At 38.1% G+C, this 12,618-nt stretch overlaps 1 protein-coding gene across 2 annotated transcripts in view; it reads left to right on the forward strand.

Moving 5' to 3' along the window:
* Window positions 1-12,618, forward strand: part of FBXO33 (F-box protein 33) — a 29,077-nt gene that overhangs the window by 12,690 nt on the left and 3,769 nt on the right. The window contains exons 2-3 of one of the 2 annotated variants that reach the window (XM_054725517.1): window positions 11,157-11,267; window positions 11,800-12,485. In XM_054725517.1, the coding sequence (XP_054581492.1) occupies window positions 11,157-11,267; window positions 11,800-12,485 (797 nt within the window). The remainder of the gene's footprint in view (window positions 1-11,156; window positions 11,268-11,799; window positions 12,486-12,618) is intronic. The other variant, XM_054725520.1, reaches the window with a different exon arrangement.

Genomic DNA, 12,618 nt, shown 5'->3' on the forward strand with positions numbered 1-12,618 from the left:
GTATAGGGTAAATAGTTCCTCTCAATTTTGTTGTAAACTTAAAACTACTCTTTAAAAAAAGAAGTCATTTTTCCCTGGCCAGGTGTCTCAGTTGGTTGGTACACCAAAAGGTTTGTGGGGTCAATTCCCAGTCAGGGTACATACCTAGGTTGCGGCTTCAATCCCTCGTCAGGACTCATAGAGGAGGCAATCCATCATTGTTTTTCTCTCTCTCAAAAAAAGTCATTTTATGGGGAAAATAGAGGACATGTGTAATACTTTCAACAATAATTATTTTTTTGAAGTCATTTTAACATTGTATCATGAGGTAAATTATTTTTTACACTCTTTTTTTAGCCATTCAGTTATGTAGAATATTTTAAGCCTCCTACAAACTCAAAGTATATGTAATTTACTCATTTTTTTTTAGAAATTCTATCAGTTCCCCCCATTTGTTTGGGGATTTTTTAGTTGTATTTTTGTAAGTTTTTTTAATTGAGGTATAATTGACATATTATATTAGTTTCATATATACAAGATAATGATTTCTTACTGGTGTATGTTGCAAAATGATCACAATAAGTCTACTTAATCCCCTCTCCCCATTTTAAGCCCAGTGTGCATTTAGTGTTTCATTTCTGTGGTCTCTGTAAGACAGTACTACTAAATCTCAATTGGGAAGCACATCTCCCACACTTCCCCCAATTTATGCTTAAAATCATTTGAAAAGAAAAATGTTACTGACAGAAATGGGTTGTGCATGTAAACAGTAAAGAAAAAATGTTAAAGGCTATGTGTATATGTGACCACTGATTCTAAGAGAGCCCAGAAATAGACCCACATAAGTATAATCAACTGATATTTGACAACAGAGCAAAGGCAATACAATGAAAAAATGATAGACTTTTCAACAGTGTTGGGACAGCAGGGCATCCACATGGGAAAAAAATTAATCTAGACACAGACCTTCAAAAATTAGCTCAAACTGGATAACAAACCTAAATGTACAAAGCTATAAAACTCCTAGAAGATAACATAGGAGAAAATCTAGATGATCTGGGGATTGACAATGACTTTTTAGATACAACACCAAAGGCACAGTCCTTGAGAAGAAGAATTGATAAGCTGGACTTCATTAAAATTAAAATTTTCAGCTCTGTGAAGGACACTGTCAAGAAATAAAAAGAGAAGCCACAGACTGGGAGAAAATATTTGCAAAAGACATGCATGATTAAAGGACTGTTAACCAAAATATACAAAAAGTCTAAAATTCAACAATAATTAAGCAAACAACCCTATTAAAATGTGGGTCAAAGACCTTAACAGACATCTATATATCTTCATCAAAGTAGATATATAGGTGGCAAACATGTATTTGAAAAGATGCTCCACAACTTATGTCATAGGGAAATGCAAATTAAAACAACAGACATCACTACACATCTAGTAGAATGGCCAAAATACTGGCAAAGATAGGGAGCAACAGGAACTCGCATTCATTGCTGGTGTGAATGCAAAATGATAGTCATTTTGTAAGACGGTTTGTCAGCTTCTTACAAAACTGAACCTACTCCATATGATCCAAAAATCGTGCTCCTTGGTATTCTCCCAAAAGAGTTGAAAAATTATTTTCTCCACACAAAACCCTGCACATGTTCACAGCAGCTTCATTCTTAACTGAGAAAATTGGTAACAACCGAGATGTTTTTCAGTAGGTGAGTGGATAAGTAGCCAGACAGTGGAATATTATTCAGTGTTTTTAAAAAATGATCAAGCCACAAAAAGGCATGGAGGAAACTTAAATGCATATTACTAACTGAAAGAAGCTAGTCTGAAAAGGCTACATACTGGTTTCAAAGTGTCTGTACTAAATAACATTCTCAGCAACATGTATAAGAGTTCTAATTACTCTATATACTTATAACACGTAGTATTATCAGACTTAAATTTCCTCCTGTATGTTCTTAATCAGTATGTATTATAGTTTAGCTGTTAGATTTAGGTGTATAATCAATTTCAAGTAGATTGTGTGAGCTAAGGATCCAGTTGTCCTAGCACCATTTTTTAAAGACTATCCTTTTTTACATTGAATTGACTTTCCAAATTTGTCACAGTTGCTGATTTTCATTATATGTATCATTGTCTTATACAAAAATAAACATTATGTGGATACAATGACCATATATGCATGGATGTAGTCTCTGTTCTGTTCCATTGATCCCTGAATCTTTGCTTAAGCTACTACCAACCTGTCTATAATCTGTTTCTAAATTGTTTTGGCTATTCTAACTCTTTTCTTTTTCTTTTTTTTCTGCCCCCCCCCCTTGCTTTTTCTTATAAATTTTAGAAATAGCCTGCTGGATTTTGATCGGGATTGCGTTGAATCTGTTGATAGTTTGGGAAAAACCACCATGTTAACAATATTCCAGCATGTTAGTAGTCTTCCGATGAACAAATGTAGTATATTTCTCCATTTATTTAGGTCTTTGATTTCCCTGAGCAATGTTTTATAGTTTTCAGTGTACTGTTATCAGATTTATTCCTATTTTATATTTTTGATGCTATTGTAAATAGTACTGCTTTTGTTTCTTTAAATATATTTGTATTGATTTCAGAGATAAATGGAGAGGGAGAGATAGAAACATCAATAATGAGAGAGAATCATTGATTGGCTGCCTCCTGCATGCCCCTGCTGGGGACCAAAACCTCAACCCAGGCATGTGTCCTGAATGGGAATCGAATCTTGACCTCCTGGCTTATAGGTTAATGTTCAACCATAAGTCACACCAGCCAGGCAATAATACTGTTTTTTAAATTTCAGTTTTCCCAGATGTTCATTGCTGGTGTATAGAAGACAATTGATTTTTATATATTGATCTTGTATCCTGTGACCTTACTAATTAATAAACTAACTTACTAGTTCTAACAGCTTTTTTAAAGATTCCTTAGAATTTTTTGTGTAAATGATCAAATAATTGACAAATAAAGACCATTTTGCTTTTCCCATTCCTATCCACATATGCTTTTTTATTGATGGGTAATATTATGGAGTATCCTGTATAATAAAGAGCTAATATGTAAATGATCCTCTCGGCTAGGCCAGCGGGGCTTGATAGAGGACCTGAGGCTGTGCCCCTCCGCCCTGTGGGGCTTGACGGGGGGTGGGGCCGGCTGGGTCTGGATCTCGCGCAATTTTGAGGCGCAGGTGGGCAGGGACTTGACTCTGGGTCCCACGGCATGCCCCAGATTCTGACAGGAGGGAGATTTTCATATATATTTTACTAATTTTCTTTAATCTCTGACACTTTTCATATATATTTTACTAATTTTCTTTCATCTCTGACACTTCTATTATAGGGAAAGGACAAATAGCAATATTAAAATATGTCCTCTAATTAATTCCCTTTTAATGTGCACGAATTTCGTGCACCAGGCCACTAGTATTTTTAAAAGTTGGTTTAAGTTCCTTGCTTGCTAATTTCTTCATCTGTCATTTCTAGATACTTCTGTTGATTCATTTTTTCCTAGTTGTTAGTCATTTTTCTTTTTTCTTTATGTTTGGTAATTTTGGATGCCAAACATTGTTATTTTTTACATTGTTGAGTCCTGTATTTTTTAATTATTTTTATTCCTTTAAAGAGAGTTGGGCTTTGATCTGACACATAATTTATGTGAAGTCAGTTTGATCCTTTGGAACTTTGCTTTTAAGCTTGGTCAGGGCTTATACCCTTTATCTAGGGCTAACTAATCTCCACTACTACGACATGGCTTTTCTGAGAACCCCACCCAATGCCCTGTATCGTAATATCTCTTAAGTTTGGCAGTGGGAACATAAACTCTTCCCACCACTGTGTGTGTGCTCTAATATTTTCCAGTGGTACTTTCTCCAGCCTTGTGCAGTTTCACCCCACACATGTGCAGATTGTTACTCCACCAAAGACTTGGGTAATGTCTTAGCAATTCCTTCTGCAAGTTTGTGGCACACTCTCTCTGCAGCTTCCTTATCTCTGGTATTTTGCCCTGCAAATTCTACCCACTTTGGGCTCCCCAAAATCTGTCGCTTCAACTCAGGGAGACTACTGTACTCTTTTTTGGTTCCCCCACCCTGTAATGCAGCCTGGAAACTCTCCAGGCCATTTTCTCAGGCAATTATAGTTGTCCTTTTTTTCCCCTCTTTCAGGGATCACAGAATATATTGTTTATTGAAGTGTTTGAAAACAGTTGTGTCATAGTTTTTGTCTGGTTTTCTAGTTATGGGAATGTAGTCTCAAGGCTGTTTGATCCTCTATAGAAGAGATTAAAGTTTCTCACATACGTGTTTTAATACTACAAGGACAGTGTTACAGATATACAGTAGTAATCAGTGGAAGCTGGGTTGAAGGGAGAAAAATATTGAGATTGTATGAACTTGTATAGGGCTCTCCTCTCTGAATACTATTATTAGAAATTGAATGTGATATCTTTTTTCTATATTATATAAAAACTAATATTCTCCCGAAATAAATATTGATGTTTTAAGAAGTCTTTAAATTTATTTTTCTTTCTAGAAGAGGTTATGAGAAGCCGATTAATAACCTATTTTGTAATTCATAGATGTAGTGGCAACTTTAGAAGAAAGAGTAAAATGGAAAAAATTTTAAAGGCAGTCATAATTATATATTATAGTAATGTGTCCTTTAGAGTCTGATATGGTAGCTATCCTCTCAAGAACAATTATATATCCTTTTTTTTTTAATGGGGGGAAAAACTTTTTAAGTTAATGTCTCCCTTTGAAATATTTTTTTTTTATTGATTTTTCACAGAGAGGAAGAGAGAGGGATAGAGAGTTAGAAACATCGATGATAGAGAAACATCGATCAGCTGCCTCTTGCACAACCCCTACTGGGGATGTGCCTGCAATCAAGGTACATGCCCTCGACCGGAATCGAATCTGGGACCTTTCAGTCCGCAGGCCGACGCTCTATCCACTGAGCCAAACCGGTTTCGGCTGAAATATTTTTAAAAATACAGTTTTTCTGTTTACTATATGGAAAGTTGATTAGATCTCCTAGTGACTAATGTAAAATTTTTTAGAAGTCAAGTAAAAACATAAGATTATACCATTAGTAATCCTTCTAATACTTTCCTTGACATGGTTTACTTGGCTGTTTTATAACCTTCCCCCATTTACCAATTGGATTCTTAATGTTTTTGGCTTTTATTTATGTGGAGTTCTTTTATATATATAAAAAATATTTGTTACAAATGTTTTTCTCACTATGTTGGTTTTTCCTTTTTAGAGGAGTGTGCTATTAAATACCGAGTTTTTCATTTTTATATAGTCAAATTTTTCTTTCTAATTTATTCTGTTATTTCTAGGCTTAGAAAGTTTTATCCCTCAGAAATTAGATAAAAATTTATTGCACTTTCATACCACTTTTACCTTAATTTGATGTTTTAATATGTAATGATATCTTTATAGATTATTTTGGTCTATTGAGCAGTCTCTTCTGTCTCTCCTTTTCACAGTGATTTTTTTTTAAAGATTTGTCTTTTTTACTATCTCTTTCCTCACATCCAGTGTTTTTCACCACACCACATAAAATGACTTCCATTCTGATCACCATGTTGCTAAGACAAATGAAGGGTTAGCCCTTACCTTATACTAGAGGCCCGGTGCATGAAATTTGTGCACGGCGGGTGGGAGGGGTTCACCTCAGCCCAGCCTGCACCCTCTCCAATCCAGGACCCCTCAGGGGATGTCAGACTGCTGGGAATCGGGCCTAAACCGGCAGTCAGACATCCCTCACAATCCAGGACCGCTGGCTCCTAATTGCTCACCTACCTGCCTGCCTGATTGCCCCTAATTGCCCCCCCCCCCGCCAGCCTGATTACCCCTAACCGCTTCTGCCTGCCAGCCTGATCACCCCTAATTGCCCCACGCAGCCTGCTGTTCAGTTGTTTGGTCATCCCTCACTAACTCCCTGCCAGCCTGGTCGCCCCATGCAGCCTGCTGTTCAGTCGTTTGGCAATCTTTCACTAACCCTCCTGCCGGTGTTGTCGCCCCATGCAGCCTGCTGTTCGGTCATTACTGTTAACTGTGACGGCATCCTGGACAATTTGTATATTTCTCTATTATTAGTATAGAAGACCTCAAGTCAGTATTTGACACAGCTGTTGATCACTGTATTCTTTTTTTAAAATAAATCTTTATTGTTCAGATTATTACAGATGTTCCTCTTTTTGCCCCCCATAGCTCCCCTCCACCTGATCCCCCCTCCCATGCCCTTACCTCCCGCCACTGTCCTCATCCATAGGTGTAAGATTTTTGTCCAATCTCTTCCCGCACCCCTCACATCCCCTTCCCCCTGAGAATTGTCAATCCACTCCCTTTCTATGCCCCTGATTCTATTACATTCACCAGTTTATTCTGTTTATCAGATTTTTTATTCACTTGATTCTTAGATTCACTTGATAGATATATATTTGTTGTTCATAATTTTTATGTTTACCTTTTTCTTCTTCTTTCTCTTCTTAAAGAATACCCTTCAGCATTTCATATAATACTGGTTTGGCAGTGATGAACTCCTTTAGCTTTTTCTTGTCTGTGAAGCTCTTTATCTGACCTTCAGTTCTGAATGATAGCTTTGATGGGTAGAGTAATCTTGGTTGTAGGTTCTTGCTGTTCATCACTTTGAATATTTCTTGCCACTCCCTTCTGGCTTGCATAGTTTCTGTTGAGAAATCAACTGACAATCGTATGGGTGCTCCCTTGTAGGTAACTAACTGTTTTTCTCTTGCTGCTTTTAATATTCTCTCTTTGTCTTTTGCTCTTGGCATTTTAATTATGACGTGTCTTGGTGTGGTCCTCTTTGGATTCCTCTTGTTTGGGGTTCTCTGCGCTTCCTGGACTTGTAAGTCTATTTCTTTCACCAGGTAGGGGAAGTTTTCTGTCATTATTTCTTCAAATAGGTTTTCAATATCTTGCTCTCTCTCTTCTGGCACCCCCATAATTCAGATGTTGGTACACTTGAAGTTATCCCAGAGGCTCCTTACACTATCTTCATATTTTTTTTATTCTTTTTTCTTTTTGTTTTTCTGGGTGGGTGTTTTTTGCTTCCTCATATTTCAAATCTTTGGTTTGATTCTTGGGGTCCTCTAGTCTACTGTTGGATTTCTGTATATTATTCTTCATTTCAGACAGTGTATGCTTAATTTCTGACTGGTCCTTTTCCATTTTTTTGACATTCTCATTAAGATCCTTGAAGGTCTCGCTAAGTTTCTCGGAGGTCTTACTAAGTTTCTCAGCGGTTTCTAGAAGATTCTTGAGTAACCTTATAACTGTGGTTTTGAACTCTATATCCAGTAGTTTGCTTTCCTCCATTTCTTTCATTCGTGACATGTTCTTTGTCTCCGCATTTTGGTTGCTTCCCTGTGGTGATGGAGTGGCTTTGTGTGGTAGGTGACCTATAGGGCCCAGTGGCTCAGCCTCCCCAGTTACCTGAGGTGGACACTCTTGGTGCACCCCTTTGTGGGCTGAGTGCACAGTCTTGTTGTAGTTAAGCCTTGATTGCTGTTGGTACACTGGGAGGAATTGACCTCCAAGCCAACTGGCTGTGAGGATCAGCTGTGTCTATAATGGAAGAACTGCTGTGCAGGAGACACCCTTATGGGGCAGGACTTGCTTCAGTGGGGCTTTGGTGCTCACTGAGTCTGCCTCTTGAGTGTGTCGCTTATGGAAGTGAAGAGTTGAAATCTGGTGTCATCTCACACTGACCACTAGGTACACTGGCTCCTGGATCTTCAAGGAAGTGCAAGTCAGCTACTGTCTGAGGCCACCCAGCAGGAACTACAGCGAGATCTGCAAATTTCTCCTCTTTGTTTGGGGTTTGGAAGTTTTGGAGCTGTCTGACCCAGCTGCAAATTTGTTAGGTTAAGCTGCAAAAGGGCAGGCCATTCATATGCAAAAGCCTCTGCACACAGCTCCGGTGGGTTTATAAATTGGGCGGGGCGGGGTCTCAGGGAATCACTAGGGCGTGGCAACCAGCGATGGCTGCCAGTCAGCCCTCTCTGCGTCTCCGCGTTTCTGCGTCCCCGTGTCCCATGCCCCAGCGCAGTAAACAATGATTCCTACGTGAACCTCTGTGAGAAAGCCACCCTCACTTTCCGACCCAATGGCAGACAGTCCAGCTTCTCCCCGTTGGAGTCTGGGTCCCCAGAGTCTCACCGGAAACTTGAGTTCAGAGCAGTCAGGAGCTTGTGTCTCCCTCCCGCTTGAAGAAGACAACCGCGTCCTCAGTTGCCAGCCCTCTCCACGCGCGCCTCCGTACCTCTGCTTTTCCGCGGCTCTGCACCTCCTACACAGTCTCAATGCGCTTTTTTCTTTCCTTCTAGTTGTAGAACTTCCACTCAGCCAGCTTTCCCGTGGTTCTGGGTGATAGTCGTTTTGTCTTTTAGTTGTAGCTTTGGTGTGGTTGTGAGAGGCAGCACGTACAGATGTATACCTTATGCCGCCATCTTGGTTTCGATCACTGTATTTTTTGTAATAGAGTCATTCATTGGTCTCTGTGATTTCCACGCTCCTGACTTTTCTCCAACTTCTCACCTCATCTTTGCAGGCTCATCCTTCTCTAGTTTAATTATTGAAGTTCCTCACAACTTTTTACTGGCTTTTCTACTCATTTATACTCTTACCCTAATTAAGCCCCACTGTTCCCATTCTTGACTTCAGTTATCATCCAGATAACTGCTTGGCTCCAGACCTAGAATTGCCTACTTGACATCTTAACTTGACCCTGTTAAAGAACCTCAAGCTAAACATGCAAAATAGTTATATAATATAAATATTCTAACACCTCGCCTCTACCCTCCAGGGCCCCCCCCCCCCCAAAAAAAAAAAAAAAAAACCTAATTAATTTCTGGTCCTTTTTTTTTTTTTAATATATTTTATTGATTTTTCCCAGAGAGGAAGGGAGAGGGACAGAGAGCCAGAAACATCTATGAGAGAGAGACATCGACCAGCTGCCTCCTGCACAGCCCCCACCGGGGGATGTGCCCGCAACCAATGTACATGCCCTTTGACCGGAATTGAACCTGGGACCTTCCAGTCCGCAGACCGACGCTCTATCCACTGAGCCAAACCGGTTTCGGCCGTTTTTTTTTTTTCTTTAAATATGTTTTATTGATTTTTTTACAGGGAGGAAGGGAGAGGGATAAAGAGTTAGAAACATCGATGAGAGAGGAACATCGATCAGCTGCCTCCTGCACACCTCCTACTGGGGATGTGCCCACAACTAAGGTACATGCCCTTGACCGGAATCGAACCTGGGACCCTTGAGTCTGCAGGCAGATGCTCTATCCACTGAGCCAAACCAGTTAGGGCAATTTCTGATCCGTTTTCCAAGAATCCCAGTGTCAATGAAAAGCTCTACTAACTATGTAGTTCCACAACCCAGAAAATTTACAAGTTATTCTTGACTACTCCCTCTGTCACCTCCTATAGATAATCCAGCACCACTTTCTATCCCAATTTAGCTCCTAAATATAGCTTTAAGACTGTCCATTTTCTTCACCTTTACCACCAAAAACCCAATTTAAGCTATCATTATCTGTCATCTCTATTACTAAAATATTCTCTTAACTAGTCTCCCCACTTTGACTCTACCTCCTTACAGGTTGTTCTGACGCTGCAGTAATATTTTCCAAACACCAATTTAATCATGTTATTCCCTGCTTAAAGTCATTTTGGGGCATCTCATTGTTATGAAGGCAAAAACCAGAATGTTTATTTGACATAGAACTTCATTTATCTCTACAGGCTCATTTCATGTTCACTCTCTACTCTGGATTGCTTTCAGTATCTAAAGCTCACTCTGCTGCCCTCAACTTTAGGGACTCTACACATGCTTTTTTCCCTGTAACACCTTTCCTTGCCCTTCTCTTGGTTAATTACCAAGTATCCCTAGATCCCCTTTTAATCAATTTATTTAAAGAAGCCTTCTCTGACTTACACAATATCAGATATACCCAGATATGTGACACCATATGCTTGTCCTTCACAGTACTTGATCACTGTCTTGTCTCCAATAGACTGCACAGTGCCAGGCACTAATAGGCCCTCAGTATTCATTGGTTGAATGAATAAATTCATGATTATTTTTCAGCCTAAATTATAGAATCATCAGGCTTTTTAATCAAACTAAGGTTACTTAATTTGGGAAAATGGGACATACTATCAAATGTTATTTTTCATTTACTTAAATCTTTTATCACTCTTGTGAGTTATACATTTCTTATTAAAAGTTATCCTAAGTTTTTTTTATCTTTTTTTTTAATTTATTGTGTAAAGTTTTACATATGTCTCCTTTTTCCCTGATTGACACTTCCCCCCACCCCCCAGCCATTCCCATCCCAGGCAAGCCACCACCGCCCATGTCTGTGTCCATTGGTTATGCTAATATGCATGCATGTAAGTCCCTAAGTTTTGTGTTATAAGTGGAATCTCTAGTTGCTTATTGTTGGCATTTAAGCTTTTTTATCTGTATCCAGTTATTAGTTTTTTCCTACTTTATTTAAAATCTTACCACTAGGAACATACATGTTTTTTAGCTGAAATTATATAAAACTGAAAGATTTTTAAATAGTTTTTATCTCTCTTGATCATCAGCTATACTTTAGATCATAAAACTGAGGGGAGGTTCTCTAGATTTTATTCAAAGAATATTCTTACTGAGAAGATAGCAGTGCCCCACCCCTGAGAATTTAAGACACTGATTAAGTTAACTGGTTTGGGAAATTTTTATAATTAACATCTATATAAAACTTAGAGCTTGTACAGTTCTTTCATATGTCATTTTTATATTTATTCACCTGTCCTTAAACCTTTTAAGGTAGGTATTATTATTACTGATAAATAATTGAGTCTCAGGGAAATTAAGAGACTTTTCCATGGTCATTAAAATATTGAGTTCCGGAACTGATGTTATACCCCAGTACTCATTCTTGAGAGCTTATGCTGTTTCTCCTGTATCACATTGCTTTTCATTGTGTGTACAAAACAAGCTGAAAGTCCTTAATTGAATACTAAGTGAGTAATAAGCCAGAAACTTTCCTAGAATAACCCTTCTGAGTATTTTTAATATTTATATTTTATATATATTAATCATTTAGACAATTATTTTAAATTATTTTCCTTATAGGAACCTCCAGAAGTTTAGCCTTTTTGGAGACATAAGTGTTCTACAACAGCAAGGAAATTTGTCAAATACATACCTCAGCAAGGTGGACCCTGATGGCAAAAAAATCAAGCAGTAAGTTATATAGTTAGTAGAAAGGGACTTATTTAATAATAATTTTAGTTTTTTTGAGAAATTGTATGGTATGATACAATCAGAAGAGTAATGATTATTTTTCTTAAAAGAACATATGTTCTGGAAATGTCTTAACTATGAAATAGAGTAACCATTATATGCCATTTCGTGTCTTAAGTTTTAAGACAAATCAAGGAATTTTCTGGGCAATTATTGCTTTGTGAAACTTATTTCTCTGCTTGCTTTTGCTATAACACAAATTATATGTCATCAGTCTTTCCTGCTATACTGGAATAAAATGCTGCTTTCCTTGAACATATCTCTCTATGTTTAATACATCTTATTCCTTATATTTTAATGTGAATTTTAATGGCATTTATGATAATACTTGTGAGTCGGATAGAAATTAACTGAGAGAAAATGGATCTCAAAATTGCATGCCATTTCATTGCCTATTTAAAAAAAAAAAAAAGACTTAAAAGATTAGAGCCAAATGTTAACAGGATCTTTATGGCATGTGTTTTTCTTACAGAATTCAGCAGCTGTTTGAAGAAATACTGAGTAATAGTAGGCAACTGAAATGGCTGTCCTGTGGGTTTATGCTGGAAATAGTAACCCCAACATCACTGTCATCTCTCTCAAACTCTATTGCCAACACCATGGAGCACCTGAGTTTACTGGACAACAATATTCCTGGTAACAGCACCCTTATCACTACAGTGGAACTAGAGCGATTTGTGAATCTGCGCTCACTTGCCCTGGATTTCTGCGACTTTACAGCTGAGATGGCAAGAGTCTTAAGTGATAGCAACCATGTGCCTTTGCAGCGACTATCTCTCCTGGTCCACAATGTTTCTGTGATGCACAAGTCTCTGGACAACATGCCAAATGATGAGCATTGGAAAGCCTTGTCACGTAGGAGCCCCAGCCTCCGGGTCTATATAATGGCTTTTGATATTAAGAGTGAAGATATGTTAAAGATTCTGAAACCCAGTATACCACTAGAGAGGATTCATTTTGACAGCTACATCACTTGTGTTTCGGGAGCTATTGTTGATCTTATATCTAGGCAGTATGACAAGTTCCTCACTCATTTCATATTAATGAATGATGTGATTGACACGTCTGGTTTTCCAGATCTCAGTGATAACCGAAACGAAGATCCATTGGTGTTATTAGCGTGGAGGTGCACAAAGCTTTCTCTTCTGGCAATTCATGGTAGGTGATTTTCGATTAATTTGATATCAATATTACATCTAAAATGTTTTATGCTAAGAAAGATAACATTGGCATTTAGTGTTAAGAAATCTTATAACAAATTGATATGCGGATTTTCATACTTTAAAGTTTT

The sequence above is a fragment of the Eptesicus fuscus genome, chromosome 2, assembly GCF_027574615.1.
Source record: "Eptesicus fuscus isolate TK198812 chromosome 2, DD_ASM_mEF_20220401, whole genome shotgun sequence".
Classification (NCBI taxonomy): domain Eukaryota; kingdom Metazoa; phylum Chordata; class Mammalia; order Chiroptera; family Vespertilionidae; genus Eptesicus; species Eptesicus fuscus.